Source organism: Planococcus citri, chromosome 5, assembly GCF_950023065.1.
Source record: "Planococcus citri chromosome 5, ihPlaCitr1.1, whole genome shotgun sequence".
NCBI lineage: Eukaryota > Metazoa > Arthropoda > Insecta > Hemiptera > Pseudococcidae > Planococcus > Planococcus citri.
The window spans coordinates 31818081-31838784 of record NC_088681.1 but is presented as its reverse complement, the minus strand read 5'-3'; the positions used below and the strand labels follow the sequence as shown (position 1 = coordinate 31838784).

Genomic DNA, 20704 nt, shown 5'->3' with positions numbered 1-20704 from the left:
ATTAACCCACTGGAAATTCGAATAAAATCACCGCTGATCAGAATTTTTGGTGATTTATCCGTGAAATTGTAGCATGTTCCAGTACCCAGGTAGAGGGTCCAGCCGGTAGCATCTCAAGGCTACTTTTATTCTTTGTATTGGTACTGGTAGACATTTTTTCTCGTCTCGACTACACAGCTACCAAGGTTAAAACAAGTCCTCCTCTACACGTCTCCTCGAGAATTCCCTTCACCCTTGTCACCGAATTCGGTGTCTTTAGTCGCGATTTAAATCTAAACCACGAACGTATCCCACTGTACACTATACTGAATTATTTTTTCATCTAATACATCTTCCCATCATCATTCATACTCGGAGAAAAAGTTTCATACTAGAGATGTCTGTCATGTACGAAGTTGTACCAGTTATGCCTGATTTTTTTTTCAATTCACTTGTTGATACATTAGAGTAGCCGGTGTCCGAATATCGGCTTGTTTTAAATGCAAACAGACAAATCATTGAGCAGTGACCGTTGAAAATTCAAGGGGTTCATAAACCCAGCTTTCTTATTCTTTGAAATTGTTGCATTTCGGTTCTGAAAAAAAGAGAGGAATGAATTAGAAAAATTTTAAACTATGGGGTTGATTTTTTTCTCATCTATAGGTACAGTACCTACACCGAACTAGAGCAAAATTGAATAATAATTCATAAGTCATTTATAATTTCAAGTGTTTCTATTCAACTGATTACTGTCAAGTATCGTACAATTTTCGGGTGCTTATAATTTTGCTCTAGTTTTGCGCCGACGCAATATACCTATTACCTACCTACCTAAATCGTGTTTCTAAAAAGTAATTCGGTAAAATACTTCTTCAACATTCAAATTGACAATCATTTTATTTTGAGGAAAACGAAACATTTGAATATCCTTTTCTATATCCTTTATCGGATCTGATTTCTCTCATCCTTACGTAATTGAGTTGCTGAACGAAGCTTTACGGAGGAAACGTGGCAACGTTGAATGAGTTTTTTATATTTTACGTTTGCTATCGCTCATAATTTAGGTACTCATTTGATTATTCAACTTCAGTCATACTTCTTAAACCGTACCTACTTACTTGGAAATTTTCTTCATTTTTGATTCATTGACAATTGCGCCTTCAATGTTGCAGTTTGCCATATTTCGTGTAGAAAAACCACTTTTTTTCCTATGCAGGTTTAGAACATGTTTAGATGTAAGTGCAAATTAGTACCTGAAACTGATACATTGAATTAGTTTTCGGACATTATAAATATTCATTTCATGTATCAATAAAATACGACCTGTTTATTCTGTATATATTTTAAACGATCCTGTTTTATTAAAATTCTATTTTTAAATCAAGTTTTAAATAGGTAGGTATATCTTGAAGATGTGAATTTTCTGCTACTGGATACCCGCTGCCAAGTACCTATCTGAGATAATTTCATTTTTCAATAGAGTCGTACATTCTCTAACCATACAAGATGATCTGATGAAAATGGCATGACTTCTATGCATTACAGTTCTCTCAGCTTTAATGTTTCAATTGAAATTTCATCGATTATCAGCTACCTAGTACCTACGTACCAATATATCCAACACGAAGTGTAATTCAACGATTCCGGCGAAAAACTTTGATGTGCTAATGAGCAATCCTTTCAAATTCCAATTCAAATATTTATGTACATTATGATGTGTTCTTAATCTTAACGCCCCTTTCACCCGACAAAGTTGATTTTGCGATCAATTCAAATGAAAATTTAAGGCATACACCAGTGAAAAATAGAAAAGATAACGTAAGTAAGTACTTCAAAAATAATACGAAGAATGAGGAAGTAGGTATTTTAATTTCTGTAAAGTAAAACTGCAAATTGCCCTATTCAAGTACAGTAAGTTTCTCTTTCGTCGTTTTCGGAAAACATGCGATACTATCGAATGGCTGAATTTTTTTAACAATAGAGTGAAGAAAAAAATTGAGCAAAAAATCGTCCGCATTTGAAATTTTTTCAAGGAGAATTTTAAAATTTCGCTTTCGTCTGAGTTTCTATCGAACCACGATGAAAACCTTTGGAATAAAATTTCAAACAAAAGATGAACCCCTACTTTGTTCACGCAAATGAAAATTTCGAAATAAAAAAACAGAAAGGGATTGCAAAAAAAACAGCTAAGAAAAGCGGTAGAGAGAAGTCGAGCGTTATTATTGATTGAGAACATTTTTTTTAAAACGCGAGACTGTCTGGAGACTTGGCAACATCGCTCGCACTCTCCTTCAAAGTAGTCTAGCAGTGCACAAAATACTAAAGATAAAGCGGTCGAGAGCTTGCATACCCTTGTTCTTGCAAGGCGGCCAACTTGTAAATATTATAACGTAAGTTTTAATGCGTGTTTAACGTTTTTAAAATTGCATTTTCCGGCTTTTTCGACTGAAATTTCCAAAATAATTCGTATTCTACGTAAAATTACGTTGGTCAAGTGATAGTTACAAGTGTTAACGGTTTCGTGAAGTGTTTGGCGAGTGATGTTGAAAGTAAACTTCGACTGTTATCTGAACCATTTTAGAAGCGTTGATTTCCATTCGATATTTGATAATAATAATACTTGAATAGTGAAATTACTGGTGTTTTTGTTCTTAAACTTTGTATAAGGATTTGCACATTTGCCATCATGGATGCAGATTTATTCGATATCATCGTTACCAACGGATTATTTATTTATTAGGTATGGTATTATTCCACGGTGTGTCACTATTTTCGTAGTTTTTCATCATGTATGTAAGCCTATGTACGACCCTGCATTGTTACATTTACATGTTTATATTAACAGTCTTTATGATTTACTACCATCCAAATTGTCAAAATATTTGGCGAAAATGTTCGTATTCTATTTCGGGTGGAAATGTTGCATTCGGAATGTTTGCATAGGCCTATCGTCGTATACATTACCATTCAAATGATTCACCTCGTTTGTATTACCTGCAATTGATAATTTCTAATTTTACCCATAACACCTTGTTTGAAACAATATTTAACAGTTTATTTGCGTTCAAAATCGCGATCATTATGTCGCTATTTTAAAATTTCATATTTTTCAATATTAGTACACAAAAAACATCAAACAAACCTGAATATTTCATTTTTTTTCGTCGATTTGTCGTTCATTTTCATTTGGTAAATCGTTCCGTATAAAATTACAAAAATATTCTACACATTTCTGAAATATTATTCAGCTTGTCATCGTGATAAGTTGTGTATCAAGATAGTGATTTAGTGTTCGCTTTTATTCACTCCTTTCTCAGGTACTTTGGCATTTTACGTACAAATCTTTATGCTCTATTCGATTAAAGTTTAAAGTAATGTAGCTCTAGCTATCATTTTTCTGTGTACTAATCCTTTCTGTCTGTTTCTTTGCAGCATTTTGTAGCTGAGATTTTTTCAAATTGGGTAAGTTTACAGTCACTTTAGTCTCTTTTTCTCGTATTCGTACTCCTAACTAATATCAATTTTATTCCAGATATTGAGGTGATGCGGTCTGCTGATGGCAATCAATTTTTCAGCGTCTATTGCCGCTTATCTTGCTGGTCTGAAACCGCCTCGTCAGTTTATGTACTGTATTTCTCAAGGTATAAAACTGTTTCGATGTATTTCTTATTTAATTTATGATTTATGCTGTGTTTCAATATTGTAGGGGTAGAAAATTCAAAATTACGTATCTGAATCGACAAGAATATCCCATCATTTTCGCGTCATTCGTGTAAAGATTGCGAATATTAAAGAAGTGATTTCGATTCACGGTGCATGACGTTCCCTTCGAACGTGTCAATAAATCAATTTTATTTTTCGCGCTGAAATTCTTCGCTGTTTTGTTCTATTTATACTGATCAGATGTGGAAAATATGGTTTATAGATGACATAAGTCATTATTTTTTTGCTATTTTAATTCTTTTTTCGATTTATAACGAGATCCGAAGTCGAAAATGTTCTTCGTTTTGAATGAAAATATTTTCATTAGAACTAGTTGAGGATGCTCATGTTCAGGCTCTTGTACCGGTTTGAAACTTTAATATTTTTTCAGTTTGGTATTTGGCAAAGAAGATCGATCATTCCTGTTTTTGTAAAATTCGAAATTTAAATTAATATTAGAAATCTTTCCCTGTTTGAGACATATTTCAGTGTATATTGTATCATGATACCGTTGGCAAAGCATCAAAGTTATCTAATTCTCTTCAAGGCTCCACTCTGACCTCAGTGCCAAGGTGGTAGCTTGTGGAAGGTTCCAAATTCTGAAACCGGAGCCTAGATCCTCTCGTGGAATAAGTGTACTTTCGGAACCGGATCCTCTCTCCTTTGAGAAGATTCCACTTTCGAATATAATTAAAGTGTGATCTCAAATCTCGAGTCTCAAATCAAATGCTTCGGTTCTACAGCAGACTTTTGAATTCAAATTACTCCAGTACTCTCTGCTAATTCATTACCCAAGAATCTTGATTACCGTAAAATAACCCAACTCTAATACCGAATTGTGTTTGCAGAGAATGGTGCGCCGTATGTTTTTCATAACAAAGATGGAATGGAGAGAATACAAGGGTACGGACAACCAGGTTCACAATGGGGTCCAATACCGCCCCAAAATGCGCCACCCAATGGCTACAATTTGGCTCCTCAACAGCACCAGCAGCAATCTCAGCAAACTTCCAGTTCGATCCAACCTCAGCATCAACAGTCCGGTCCAGATAGTCCGGAAAGTCGCACAATCCCCGTCGCTTCGTCCGATAAAAGTAACGCATCTCAAAGCGAACCGCAACGTCAGTCACAATCATCGATTACGTCACCGGCGACGTCTCCTTATCCATCGGCTAATTGCTCAGTGACGGGTATGTTGTTATTTCAATTCGGTATTTTTCGTTGTTGTTGTTGTTTTCTTTTTTTAGTCACTTATGGCTTTAATTGGATATATTATGTGCATATTCGTCGGTCTGTTTGCAAAACTGGAAATTGTACGGTGTCCCCGTAAGGATACGTATCATTTCTTGAGCATAGATCCGACGATGATGTTTTTCTTACATGGTGTACTTATGTATAATTTTTCCTCTCCTCTCTATTGTAAATACCTAAATGAAAAAAAGGTACGGGCATATACATATGAGACCGCGTAGCAATTATTTTTTGGTCCGGTTAATTCGTTGTAAATACTTAACGGTAAAAGGGTTTGATTTACTCGTACAATAACGTAACTATCTCGTTTGAGAAAACGTTCCTTTATAAATATTATCGGGATTTTCTCAACTACATAATCGATTATTTTATTACGATGTATATCTTTTTACATGGAAACTATTTAAATTTTAACCTTGATTGGTAACTCTTTGCTAGTCGGACTCTCTTGAGTTGTACGCATCACTTCGATTTTGTACGCTTTGATAGGATAATCTGTGGTTACCTCAAGAATTCTCCTTTATATACTCGTATATATTGTGTACGCTTCATCGTCGTCGTACCGCCGCCGTATTTTTTCTCTTTTTTTTTCTCTCTCTCTCTCTCTCGCTCTCTTTTAGAGACGAAGAAGACGACGACGACGACGATGGTTATACTTTCGGTGTTTTTATAAGGAAAAAAAAATATCTTTCACGCGTGCTATAATTTTCGTCGATATTTTTTCTACTCTATGGTTTCACTTTCGAACGTATATATCGGTGGAAATTGCGCTGTTTATTTTTAGTCTGAAGAGTACTTTAGGGGTTCTGTGAAATTACTTTTAAACAATTCAAACAAAAAGTGAAAATTTTAAATCATACGAAAATGTTTTTATTTTATTTATTACGTTTTTTTCCCCTTTCAAAAATAATTTATAAATTTCAATATTATAGGTTTTCTATCTACTCGTCGTCGTACTATCGACGTGTTGACGTATTTTATTATTATTCGAAAAACCAAACGTTTTTATATGTTTCCACGTGTAAAACAAGATGTTATTTTCAATTCATTTTTGTTTTTTCTTCGTGTATTTATGTTTTGAATATTTTTTTAGCGAGTAGTTATATATCGATTGAAAGGAGGTGGTTTTTTGAAAATTATTCGAATACGAATTTTTTGAGCCAGTTGTTCGGTTGGACTACTCTCTTCTTGGGTTTCGGTTTTATTGTCATAATTTACCTATTAGAATTTCATGTCGAGTGGTTCTTAAAAATGAGCGAAGTAGTGTTGTACTATAATACTGCTTGAAAATTTTTTCGCGATTAATGGTATTTTGACCAATGTCAGTGGAATCTATCTATTTAGTATTACGCTTTACGAGGATCGCTAGTGTCGCTTTTTTCAAGATGTTTGAACGTAAATCTCAAATTATCCTGCAATTTTGATTTGTTTTACATAATATAATTGTTTATGACAGTGATTATGCACGTACGTATTCGTTAATTTTCAGTCTCAAAGCCTGAAAACCCCTCTTCCCTCTCCACTCCCTATGAAAAATATAAAAGACGTAATATGTAGATTGTAGTTCCATAACAACTGGAATCAAAAATGAAAACGAGTTTTCCAATTTCGTTCAATCTTTCTTTCTGAGTTCTCTTCTATGGTCTAGCAAAATGATCACCACTAGCTCCGTTCTGAACCTTCACGAAGGAAGGGAAGAGAAGTGAGCCTTGAAATTTTCAACCATTTCTGATTCTTTTTGAAATTGATTATTCTCTTCTTTTCAGCAAACTAATTCTCAAAATTGAATCTCATCGCTCCTGAGGGACATAAAAGTGCCCAATTTTGATCGAATTCAAAAATACTTTGAAAGTGGAGCAGTATATTATTGATTGTTTTTAATGTAAAGGCGCCGAGATTGGTTTATTTTTTCAATCCAACACTTTTGTCCCCCTCCCCTCTCTCAATCAGTGTCCTTTAAACACGGTCCAGTTACCAAAAAAAATTTAAATGACGTGTGAGGCGTTATTTTTGCAGCATTCGGGGGCGCTGAGTTCAAATGCCCGCTTATTTTTTGGATAAAAGCTCTCTGTGATACTCCTCTACCCGTCCCCTATCTTGCAAAAATTGAAACAATTAGAAATAAGATCTCTCAAAAAAATCCAAAACCATGTTGAAACGTTTCGCTAAACGTGTACAATGAAATCGAATGCCTTTAAACTCATAAAAAGCGTATTAGGCCATAGAGAAAGAGGATGATTCCAGATTTTCCGGAGGGCCTGAGAAATCTATTTGTAGTTCGAATGTTGAACATTCAAACAGTTCAGTACTCTAAAAATTGCAATTCAATAAGTTTTTTACAAGTTAAATTTTTTTGAAGGAGAAGGAGCCAAAATTAATTTTTTTAAACTTGATTTAATTTTTTTTTTAATACATCGAAGTAGATTTAATTTTTTTTTTTTAATATATCGAAGTAGAGGAATAAATGAATAGGCTACGGTCTAACTGGCAAAAAGTGCTCTTGTTATCAAATTTGGCTGAAATTTTTGTGGCGTAAAAAATTTGATTGGTATTTTCCTAGAATAGGCCTAAAATGTCAGAAAAGACATCGTAGATAGTCTGCAGTTGAATATTGAAGCAGAGTCTCTCTCCCAATTTCGGTTAAAAGCTGGGTGTTGTAAAAATTATTTAAAAATTACTTTGCAACCTATCAAAATAGGTTAAAATCTTGCTGAAATTCAAATATTTCAACAAAATGTTTTTTGAACGTAATAAAGGAATTTCAATCTCAAAATTGGGTAATGGTTTTTGAAATTTTTGAAAAGGTGTCTTGGTCTTATTAAAAAGAATTGAAATTTTCGCGAGAAATTCGAATATTTCATCAAGAATTGTGCATTTTTGAAAAATTTTTAAGCTCAAAATTAGGTCTTGACTTTTGGGATTTTTGAAAAGTTGTCATGCGACTTGTCAAAATGGGCTAAAATTTCGCAAGAAGCTCAAATATTTCGACGAAAATGTATTCGAGCATTTTTTAAGAATTTTGAGCGCCCAAAGTTGGTTCATGATTGTTGGGATTTTTGAAAAAAGACTATGTGATGTATCAAAATGAGTTAAACGGGTTAAAATTCTCGCAGAAAATCATAAATTTCAATAAGAACGTATTGAAGCATTTTTGACAAATTTTGAGCTCAAAAATTGGGTCAATTTTGCGGTTAATTTGTGAAAAAGTGTCATGCGACTCATCAAAATGGGTCACTCGAAGAAGAAGTCTATTAAGTATTGTGTTCTAATTGTGATATTTTTAGCGTTTCTTGAGAATTTCAAATGTTGTAGGAAATTGGTAAGGAAATCAAAAATTTCGATCAGAACTTTTTTTGAGCATTTTTGAAGGATTTTAGTTTCAAAATTAGGTCATCATTTTTGGGATTTTCGAAAAATATGTCTCGCGACCAAGCGAAATGAGCTGAAATTTGCCTTGGAAAAATGTTTCATCAATTTTTAATCATATTCCAAAGCATTTAATTTCAACCTGCTTTGATTGAGCGCATATCCCTTCTTTGGTGGTTTTTGAAAATCAGTTTTTGAAGCAGAAATTTTTCAAAAATTCTGAAAGAAAATTGAAAAGTTTTAATTGAATCTTCAAAAATGCTCAAAAAACATTTTCGTCGAAATATTCGAATGTCTCACGAAATGCCAAGTACGTTTTTTCTGATTTTTGGACCCATTGCAAAAATCTAACTGAATTTTTCGTGCCGCAAAAATTCCATATTTTTGATTTTTTGACGATTGGACTGTAGACTATAGGTTAATTATAACGATAATGATATCGATGATCATGGATCGTTAAAATTGAAATAAGCTTTGACATTTCCACGTTACAATCGTATTATCCTATAATTTATATGAAAGTATAAGGCGAAAAAAAAAAGTATATGGACAACATTGAGAGTAAAACTATGGTACGAAAAATTGCAGGCGGCGACGACGAACAACTGGCCTCCCAACAGACATCGACGAATTCGCCGGATACGCACGGTAGCGACGGTTCCGAACGTAACGCGGCTCACTGCGACATGTCGTCGTACTACTCTCGAAACCACGTACTGAGTCCGGGCAGCTTTATGTCGTACCTGAAGCAACCGGGCGTGATGTTGACGCCGTTGAATCCGGCCGAGGTGTCCGGCGACTTCCCTAACATACCGCCGGAGTTGCTAAACCAGCAGAACGGAGGCGCCGGCGGAGCTAGCGGCATCGGCAGCGGTTTAGGTAAACATCATAAAAGTTCGGCCGGTAGTAGCGGCGGCGGTGGTGGCGGCGGCGCTACTAACGATTCCAGAATGTTTAAATGTCTGTCTTGCGGTAAAGATTTCCGCCAGAAATCCACGCTACTTCAGCACGAGCGCATACACACCGACAGCAGACCATTCGCTTGCGCGGATTGCGGCAAACGGTTCCGTCAGCAGAGTCATCTCACGCAGCACATCCGCATACACGCCAACGAGAAACCGTTCGCGTGCCTGTACTGCGACCGAACGTTCAGGCAGCGAGCCATACTGAACCAGCATATGCGAATTCACTCGGGTGAGAAGCCGTATGTGTGCGCTGAGTGTGGAAAGAGGTTCCGTCAGAAAGCCATCCTTAATCAGCACATACGTACTCACCAGCAAGACCAATACCCGGCCTCTTGTCCGACTACGCATTTTTTGACGGCCATCGGCGACGATGACGTTGATGCTGATGCCGATGAAGGGCGCGGCGGCGGCGTTCAACGCCACCGCGGCGGCGGTAGTGGTGGTGGTAGTGGTAAAAAACTGGCCGACAGCATCTACGGCGATGATGGTCGTCGGGATGAGAGAACTGACGCTGCTCTTTCCACCACTCTTAAACTAGGCAATAAAGGTAATTTTCAGGAGGACAACAAAGAAACGAAAACGAAAAGGTAGATAATGATAAAAGCTAGAATCTAGCCCGCCAAACATCCGTTACCACCTCTCTACTTCGCTTTCGACTCGAAATTTTAGCAAATTACGCTGCAAAACGAGCTGTAGTGTAGGACCGAGGGGTTGAAAACTGATAATTACGGGCGAAGGGGGTTGAAAATTTTTAATTCGTATTTTTTATTCTCGTCTTGTACGTCTTATTAATAAGATTTACCTATTTTTGTCTGTTGCAGGAGGTGTGTCTTGAAATTACTGTTTTTATGCTTTCATACGAGCTCCCAATGCCCTCTTAACCCTTCAATGATCGAAAAAATGCGGTAGATTTTAAAATCCTTGTTTATTTATTTATTTTTGAGATTCGTGAAAATGTTTTTCGCGTTTCTCTGAACCAGGGGAGTGGGTACAAGAATTGCCTCATTTGAAGAAAGCAGTTGTAAGCATTACAATCATATCAATTCAAATTTTTGTTGGTGTATTTTTCCCTCGTCATTCCCCATAATTGAGCCCTCCCTCCTCCATTCATTGTTTGAACGAAACGAAAATTAAATTACAATTCAATTTTCTCAAGTTTTCGAACACATTTTTTGAAAGGAATGAAGGCAGGAAATTTGAGATACACTACGCTGAAGATCCTGCGTTGTCCTTCGTTTTGATTTTAAGATTTTATCAAACAGATTGTTCAAATTTTCAAATGTTTTTCGAAATTTTCAATCAGAAAGAATTAAATGACGATTTGAAGCGCTTTAGTTTCAACTGCGTCTTTTTGAAGTGATTTCCCAACAATCTCAGCTCATTTCGTTATCGATATACAAAGTGTTGAAAAAAATCCAAAAATCGAATGAAGATACTTCGAGGACAAAAATGCTGCAAATTTCTGTATTTGATCAAACATGGAATTTATTTTTCCTTGTTTTTTTGTGTTGAGGAGGGGGATCGGAAATTTTTTTGACATTTCATAAATGGAGAATCAGTTTTGAAAAAAATAGGGGCAAAATTGAAATATTTGAAGATTTGAGTTATTTTTTGGTGTGGAGGGGGAGGAGGTGGGGAGGATTTGAAATTTTTTCATAAATTTTGAGAAAAAACTGGGGTAAAATCGAAATATTTGAGCAACCTTGACAAGTGCAATATTCCTTCAGGGTGATTTTTATTCAAAATATGTACGCAGATTATTGAACCTTAGGCCACTTTCAAAATAATCTATAAAATTTGAAACACCCCCCCCCCTCCTCCCTTCCTTTCCTCTATTGAAATGAAGTGGGAACTCTTTATAAAATATCCTCAGTTTTATGAGCTCGACGAAGCTAATTCCAAAATGAGTCAGTTTTTTCACAAACATTTTTTGAAACTTTTCTTTCCTCCCTCCCTTCTTCTGCTTTGAATCGGAATTGCAGAAATTAATCGTATTTTTCCCTTTACAAATTTGTACACACAAAGCTCATATGAATGCCTAATGACAGTAATTTTGGGGCAATTTTCTGGTACTTTGTACCTTTTAGGAAATTATTTTGTTCTTTTTCTATCCCTGACTTTTTTCTTGTCTCGAAATTTTGTAATTCGTGTTTGAAAAAAAAAACACAAAACAACCATGTATACGTAAAATGTTCCATTTCGTCGAAACCTTTTTCATTTTTCTTTGTTGTTTTATTTTTAATATTATGTCGTGTTTTACGTTTATCTCACTTTCCTTACCGTAAAAAATATGCTTATCGCTACGTTACTTCTTTTTTAACTGATTTTTTTTCGGGGCAGGGACGAAACTAGCCTTTGAGCTGGTTGTGTTTGTGATTACTGTGATTGTTCTTGTTGTTGTTTTGTCTATCGCAATTTTATTATTTTTTAAAAAAAATTTAATGATTCCTTCGGAAGCGAGATTCTTCATAATAACGCTTTTTATGTGAAATATTCTTTATTTTTTGTTGCTTTTGTTCGTAGACATTTTTCTGAAGAAAATACTAGTGGATTTTAGCTCCCGAGTATTTTTGATGAATTTTTTCATCACGTTGTGGTGTGTTCGTTCGTATTAGTTTTTAAAAAATATGGACTTGATGGTTTTGAGCAATCTCTTTGAAGGTATTTTAGAGCGAAAAAGAAATATTCGATTAATTTACAACGTTTTGAAAATTTTTCTGATCAATTTTTATGGCAAATCGTGTGAGTTTAGTTGTAGCCAATGATCAAGCTGAATTTTGGAATGAGTTCAATTTTTTTAGAAAATCTTACTCGCTCAAAATGAAAATTTGAACTCAAATGTATGTTAATGACGATTTTTGTTCCAAAATCAATCACATACTATTCGTTCAAAAATTCGAATTTTCTTGTAAGTGTGGTTGACGTTGGGGGGTGGGGGGGGGGTTGAACTTCCCAAAAAAATCTATCTAGACATCACAACACGCAATGGTATCGTCTCTGCCGAGTATAATTATCTACTTATTGTCATTTAACAATATTTTGTAGAGAAGCTATTGTGCCATCTAAGTTGGATTTTTTAAATAATTTTTTTTCATGTTTTCTTCAATTTTGAATTTTATTATTTCTGGTTTTGCGTATCTATTTATTTCTGTTGATTTTTTTTTTCTGAACAGCACTTTTCATATGTAACGATTGGTCATTCTGACCGTGAAATTTTTCAATTTATTTTTTTTTATTATAAGACGAAAAAAAATTTTGAAAGTCTCTTTTTTTCTGTATATTATGCCAAGTTTTTTTCCTAATCTCGAGTAATTTATTCGAGACTTTGTAAATAATTGTAAATTTTTTGAGTTTAATTTGAAAAAATTGTGTAATTTTGTTAATTTTTTTTCAATTTTTTGAAAAATATATGGAAAGTGCTTATTACGTTGTTTCATTTATTTTACGTACCTATTTCGGTTGCTTTTTTGTTTTACTAACCAAAAGCTTAAGTATGCTTTGCATAATACGGTGCATGTGTCGTCACAATGTAGTATTTTTTTGAATATTGTTGAACGATAATTTGATAGAAAAAAACAGTATAAAAATTGCTCGAGAAGGGAGCTACTCTGGGTGTAAATTTTCTTTCGTAGAAACTAGAAATGGAATCATAAACGATGAAATTTTTGAGAAAAAAAAGATCAATATCGTTCGACGAAAGGCAAACTCGGTATTAATCCTCGTATTACGTTGAATGGTTCATTAAACTGTCAAACCTATAGATCACAAATGTAATTTTTTCCCTTCGATTTCGAGTAAATTTTACGTAGGTATACCGAACGTACGTACCTACCTTATGAAAACGTCATTTTACGCTTGAAATTTCGCTTTCGCTATTCTGTCTCCTTCTGTACTACTGGCAATGTTTTTTCAAAGTTAAAGGTACACGAATGAAATCAAACACGACTGAAGTGAAGAAAAAACACCATGTCTGGTAAAGTAATGGAAAATTTCAATATTATATGTACATAAGCCTAAAGATATCCGTCGCGAAGCTTCTCGCAAGTCGAAGAAATGTAGAAATGTAATTTTTTTCACGACAGAAAAAATTTCGTTCGTCTGAAAAACTCGAAAGAAAAATGGGGAATTTTTTCGCGATAAAAATAATAATAAAAAAAATGGTCGACCTTGGAAATTTGACGTGCGTTTTATTTTCGCTCGCGGGTCTGGTGTTTTTTCTTTTTTTATTTTACCCATTTAACGTCTAAATTTGGTACCTGTAACGCTTCTGTTCAAATACATAAATTGGTATGTTCATAGGATGTAAAGCTTGGAGCATATTTTTAGCGCTTTTTTTAACTCGATGCAGCTTTCATTTCACATTATGGCTTGATAACCTATCTGCCTTTTCCCCCTCGCTTGTTGAACGTAAAACAACGATTTTATACATTCGGTACGGCCAATACGTTATATACACTAAATTAAACGGAGAAACGTATTGGATTACCGATGATGATACGATTAATTAATGAACGTGCTTTTTTATGAATTAATTCCGTCATCGATACCTATATAAGCTATATATTAAGTGATGATTTTTCGCTAGCGGAAAATTTTAATCGATTTTCTATCACGTGTTTTTAGATACCGGCTCTCATTTAATTTACAAAAACGGTCAGCTATGGCCTCAAGAAATGTATGCCCAGCATAAGTCATCTAGTTATAATAACAATAATAATAATAACAACGAGCATTGCTACTCGCCGGAGAGTGCGGCGCAGTTTCCCGCTTATTTTAAAGACTCCAAAGGTAAACGAATGATTTATATATTTTAATTTTTATTCATCTTTTTTTTCTAAATACTTGAATTTTTACGTATTCATTTATGGTAATTGTACCTATTTCTATTCGATTGAAGTAAGCTTCGAAGTTTGAATTTTGAAGCGATGTTGGTGTGTAGGTAGCTATCGTGTTTAAAATAGTGTGAATTCAAATGTTTGGGATTTACATTACTGTTTGGCCTACATTGGCTCGATTTGAAAAATCAGAACGTTCGATTGATGCAACAAAAAAAAAAAAAAAAAAAAAAAAAAAAAGAAGATCTTTATTTAAATAATTAGGCTGAATAGAAAAGTTTTAAACATATTTGAAAATTTTGAAGAAAAAAAATCATAATTAAAATTTTGGTGATTTTTTTTTAGTTTTGATCGTCAACTCCAATGTAAGTAATTGAAAATTTTATTGAGCCATGTTAACTCGAACCAAAAATTAAGTTTAATAATGTGTTCGTTTGGCGGTGTAGCAAAATAACCGCTATAATTTCTGTCCTTTTTTGTCTCGATCTTTCAGTGGGGGGGGGGGGGTCTATTGAAAATGGTCAAACTGAGCTTCTAAATTTTTGGGGCAAATCTGTTTTGCGGAGTTCCAAAAAAAAAAAAAAAAAAAAAGATTCAAAATCATAGTTGAAATTTCAGGATATCCAACGGTCATGAAAGTCATCAAAAGTCATGAAAAAGTCATGAATTTTGCTAGAAACACTCTCGAAAATTTTTTAAAACCCCCATAAAATTGAAAAAAAAATCAAAAAGTTGTTCAAAAAATCAGAAAAATAAAAAAACTGAAATACCTAGTTCCCTATAAATTTAAAAAAAAATCCTCGCTATTTCAAGTTATTTAATTTTTTTTTGGAGGGGGCGGGGGTATTTTCATTTGGTAAAATGTGAAAAATAGGTCATGAAAAAGTCGTGATTTTTTGTCTGGGAATTTTGTTAGACACAGTGAAATTTTTGAAAAGCTCAAAATTCCGTTTTCAAGGTCAAATCTCAACTCTTTATGACTAGTCAAGGACTTTAAAGCTATTTTTCTATTTTTTCTAATTGTTACAGACTAATTTTCAATACCTATGGTATCTGAACACCCCTTAGAGGCATCAGGGCAAAGCCTGTAATTTTGATTAGAATTCAAAAAAAAATTTTAAACAACGAAATGAGCTGTTGATTGTTACTGATTTGAAGGGGCTGAGTTCGAATATTGGCTCATTTTTTGTATACAACCCTTTTGACACCTCCTTCCTCCCCTATAAGTAGTATCTTTAAAAACTGACAAAATTCCTAAAATTAAAACTGACGAATAACGCATCATTTGTTAGGTTTTTGAAGTACGATCCCTCAATGTCCCGATTTTAAAAAATACAAAATTTATTGATATGTTTTTATTATTCGATTCTCAATAATTCAAGATTTCTGGGTTTGAATAATCGTTATTTTTGCCACGCATTTACCCCCCTTCCCCTCTACCATCATAGCTTATTTCAAAAATTTGCCTACTTCAAATAAAAACGCTGTATCATCTTGTTTTTATAACTTTACGTTGAAAATGGCAACGCTGGAACGTTGAAATGCTGAGAGCACCTTTTTAAAAAGAGAAGGGAAAGGAAGGGAAGAGAAGAGGTGGACTTTGATTATTCTTTTCCACTCTTCTAGAAAATTGATTATTGATTTTGAAATGACGAATTTTCTACTTTGTTAATCTGTAATTTTTAATCAGATGTTAAAAAATTGTACTGTTTCGTTTCGTTTCGTTTTTTTTTTCCAATTTTTTTTGTAAATTTACCTCTAGAACAAAATAATGCATCTATCCCAATTTATCCCTGAAGTGTTGAAATTTTTTTTAAAAATGCAAAAGTACGGTCTATTATTTTGATTACAGAAATCGAAAATACATAATATTACCTTTTTTCGATGAAATTTGTAGTAGAAAAATCCAGTTTTGAATCTATTCGCCGAGGAAGGGAGGGAGAAGTGCTGTAGTTTCCCTCATTACCTGAGATTTTCAAGAATTTCCGAAATTGACTTCATTGGATTGTAATTTGATTGAAATTCGATTTAATTTTACCCCTTGATAAACCTAAATTTTCCAATTTGAAAAACCCTGCAAACAAAAACCAAAAAAATGAATAAATTAAAATAAGAAACTTTTAAAGTTGAGAAAATATGTAATTCTGAGGAAAGATGATTATATGTATGTATTTGATTATTTTTAAAATGCATTTTTCACCAACTTGATTATCTTTTTTTTTTTTTTTTTTTTTTGTTGAAAAGTTTGAGTTTTAAAAGTGCGTTTTTGACCTACGATTTGGCCGCATAAACAATCCAAAAAATATAGTTCATTAATAATTTGTAAAAAAAAAAATGTTACTAGAAATTTTGATTGAAAAAAAAAACACGAAGAATATGTGTAATAAATAAAAAATTTCCTACCTCTAAGTTTTGATTAGTTCTCAGCTCAAGGTCTTCGTTTTCAAAGTGTTTGATACAGAAAAGATGAAATAGTTGAACTTTTGTCTTCGTTGGCAGCATTCATATTTTGTTGCAGGGTGTTTGGATGGCTCATGGCTCAAAAAATTGACTTTTTAAAATTGATCAATAAAATTGAAAAAAAATTTCATCTCAGAATTTATTCTGTGGAAAAGTATTACGACAGAAATCATTTTCAAATTCATCAGAATATCTATCAGAAAGTTGTAAAATGTAAACCTCTACTTCTTCTCCCCTTCCTTCTCTTTCTTATTTTTTTCGAAACACTGAAACAGTTTTAACAGATCATTAATCTTAGTTTTTATTGTCCTGTCGAAGAAAAACTTGAATATTTTGAAATTTTTGCTGGCAAAAAATGAAATTATTAAGGTGACAAAATTTTCGTCGCGCACCATTCAAAATTATCGAATTTTTTAATCTTGAATTTTTGTAAATTCTCGAATACGAGTATGTGTTAGCGAAAAAAATTGTAAAATTTTGCGTGTTCGTTGAAGTACTCCCATTCGCATCCATTTTCAATTGAAATTGCAATTTCGATGTGAAATTCTGCGTTATTGAGCGAAAACAATTTGCCCTCGTCGTGATTTTCATTTCGATCATTAATTTTCATAAAATGATGGTAATTTATTCGAACCACACTATTGCGATTGTTGAAAAAGAGCGTTTAAATAAATAATATAAAAGACAGTACCTTTTTTTCAGCCGATATTCTAATCAAAAAAAGTCGTAAAGAAAAAAAAATTCACGCATTAAAAAACAACAAATACATCGAGGACATGAAATGAAACATGTAAAAAACAACGTTTAAAAATCTGGTCGTTGAAAAGCTCGCGTCTGCGTTTCGAATGGGAAAAATTTGATAATATTTTTTAAATGGTAATTTGTCAAGTTAACGCATTAAAAAATTGCCGCGTTAGAGAGATAAAATGTGAAATATAGGAGATAAATATCAACACAGACTTGTAAAGCCATTCATACAACTGACGTATAATTTTCAATATTTGTTTGAAAGTACGGCCATAATTTACCTTCGGTAATGTAATTTTCGGTTTAATTTTAAACCAAAACGAAAATTTTTTAAAACGGTGCTAAAAACATTACGATACGTAAACGATGGCTGCTGCGTTTGCATTAAAATGAATGAGTCTCTATAAACACAGCTATGTTTAAATGCGGCGTTAATTGTCACCATTTATAGGATATTTGCGGCTGTACGAATTTTTTTTTTCCAATCATTCCCATATCGCTTTACTTCATTTTAGTCGTAATTGTTCCGCGAAGCTTGCTCTTCGAATATTTATTCGCATTTCTGTAGTAACGAGTTGAAAATTGATAGACAATTAACGTTATCATGTTGGTGTTAGGTATCGCTCATGGAATCTTTGGTAACTCCAGCAAGAGTCTGCCGGAAGTAATACAACAAGGACGAAGTGCTGGAATGCCGTTGTATGTTCGATGTCCGATTTGCCAAGAGGAATTTAAACAGAAATCTACTCTGTTACAACACGGCTGCGTACATATCGAATCGAGACCGTACCCTTGCGTCGAATGTGGTAAGCGTTTTCGACAACAGAGCCATCTCACTCAACATTTACGTATCCATACCAACGAGAAACCGTTCGCTTGCCTTTATTGTCGTCGTACTTTCCGTCAACGTACCATTTTAAATCAACATCTCAGGATACATACGGGCGAAAAACCCTACAAATGTGTCCAATGCGGTAAAGATTTCCGCCAGAAAGCGATCCTGGATCAGCACACCAGAACCCATCAAGGTGAAAGACCATTCTGCTGTCCGATGCCAAGCTGCAGACGACGATTCGGTACCGAGCAAGAGGTCAAGAGACATTTAGACAATCACATGAATCCTAACTCGTCCAAGAAACGTATGTCTTTGGAGAGTAAAATGAGACCTTTCGGACCGGGCGTAATGTTGAATTCGCATCCAACTATGGTGAAACCAGAATTATACTTTTCTCAATGTTATTTCAATAATCAACAACCGTACCCGTCGAGAGGAGGACCTGCTTCGCAGACGTCTCCCGTAGGAGCATCGGTTAATCATAAAGCGAGTGATTTTAATGGATCTCAAGGTTCGTTACCAGTTAATGCTTCCCAGTCTCAAGTCATGGTATCCAACGGTACAGATTTCAAACCACCGAGTCCTATTCTAGCTCCTCCGATAGCCGTTGTACAGTAAGATGTCCCTCCGAAGTCGTTTCAAGTTACCGAATTTTTTTTTGAAACCGGTTTCTGTGTACGTTGAAACTTTCGCACGGTATATTTTATCGTATTGATCTCATTTGTTCGAATGTTTTTGAAGCTTTCGTGTCCACGATAGGCCTACTATCGAGATGTGAAATTTGTTCGCCCCTTTCTCCCTATATTTTTCACGTATAGATATACCGTGTCGATGTTGTTACTGATTGCGAACCGGAGTATGTCGAATGTTGGGACCAGAATCTTTAATCGGATGCTATTTTTTTGTGAAGTCGTCGACTAACGATGTTGGCTATCGAATTACGTATTAGAGTATTTAAAAAATTACAGTAATGTGCCAAATAATCCTTTTCAAAAAGGTATTTTAATTTTAAAAGCGTTACCTTTTTCTTAAGAAATAAAATCTATCACGTAGGATTCTAATCATCTGACGCATTGAAACGATGATTTATCGCTTTAATTCAAACCATTAATATTTTTTTTTGTTTTGTAATAATAACGAATGGAAATATGTTGTATGACAGAAAATTTCCCTATATCGAATCTACGTAATAACAGACAGTTCTGTTTTTCTTGCCTTAGGCTTAATCACGGTTACATTGTGCAATATATTTTTTTTTTCAATTTAGATTTAAATAAAAAGTGTTGTTATGTAGATGGATGGAGTGTAAAAACTTGATTCTCAAAAGCAATAATCGCGCAATTTTCATGTAGGTATGATTTAACTTGTAAAGAAAAGTCATCAATTTGTATATACGTTCTATTGTTGTAATTTCAGTATTTTTGTACATAGAATTTAGTGCGGTTTAATTTCTTATCGGTTATATTTTTTAACGAATATAATGCCATACTTTCGATGTAGTTCCTCGTATGCATTAATTTCTTTTTTTTTCTCTTCCTCTAAAGGGACTATTATTCTTTCTTACGTATTTCTTGAGTAATGCTAAAATTATTTCGTGCATGTTTTTTGCTTTCATTCTTTCTGTTTCGTCATCGTCATTACATTCCTACAAGTTGGAATAAGAGTGCTAGAAAATTTGACCGAAGCGAAAAATATATAAAAATCGTCGCTAATTTTTTCATCTACGCCGGTATACCGTTTATTTTTTGACCTACTGAAAGATTTCGAAATGAAATAAAATATTTTTTAAAACGCAGCTGATATTAAATTATGCTACTTCAGAACTTTCCATAGTTTTGCCAATTTGTTGAGTAGGTATTTGGCTTAAAAAATATGTGAAATTATTATTTTTATTTTATCAGTACGTGAATTTATATGGAGAAGATTATTACATTTTTGAAGAGAATGTTCTGTGATCAATTTTGTATTTATGGTAAACGTAAACTTCTTTATAATGATTTTATTTTATTTTTCTAGTATTTTACGATTTCGACTGATTTTTATGGCACAAATTGTTTTAATGAAATGGTCCTTTTTTTTCATTTCCTCTATAGCTACAAGTCTTCCTCGAATTAATAAAAAATATCAATAGAAAAATCAGCTTTTAATTTTCGAAATGAGTTATAAAAAATTTTCATCTGGATACAAATTTGATAAACAATGATTTTTTTTTTTCTATCCATCAGATCGTTGAAAATGTTGGTAGAGTGTAGTGATAAATGTAAATGTGATATTTATTAAGGTTTTGTAGTTTTCGGTACAGGAATTTGTAAGAGATTTATTTTATACCAGTTTTCTATTCAGGAATTTGATTTTGTTTCGTGTATAAATGTATCATAATTATGAATTCTTGTAAATTGATGTGTAAACATACTTATTTTCATATTTCCTTAATAAAAATGCATTTTACAATCTATGATATTTATTGAAAGAAGGAAAATGGTGATTTGAATTCGAATGTTTGATTTTATAATGACTACACTGTGATTGGTGAATAGTTTTTGTTTTTGATTTTGACATTTTTG

The 20704-nt window shown here is 33.6% G+C and overlaps 1 protein-coding gene across 4 annotated transcripts; it reads left to right on the top strand.

Annotated features, from left to right (window-relative positions):
- The first annotated feature begins 2324 nt into the window (after positions 1-2324).
- On the top strand, positions 2325-20593 carry jim. Of its 4 annotated transcripts, XM_065365432.1 has the most exons (8): positions 2325-2719; positions 3412-3441; positions 3512-3620; positions 4530-4871; positions 8887-9177; positions 9277-9810; positions 13887-14051; positions 17923-20593. In XM_065365432.1, the coding sequence occupies exons 3-8, from the start codon at positions 3536-3538 to the stop codon at positions 18756-18758; spliced, it is 2253 nt and encodes a 750-aa protein (XP_065221504.1). In that variant the 5' UTR covers positions 2325-2719; positions 3412-3441; positions 3512-3535; the 3' UTR covers positions 18759-20593. The 4 variants fall into 4 exon arrangements, with proteins under 4 accessions (XP_065221504.1, XP_065221502.1, XP_065221505.1 ...); XM_065365430.1 differs by having other exon boundaries at positions 8887-9810; XM_065365433.1 differs by having other exon boundaries at positions 2329-2719; positions 8887-9492.
- The last annotated feature ends 111 nt before the right edge of the window (positions 20594-20704 follow it).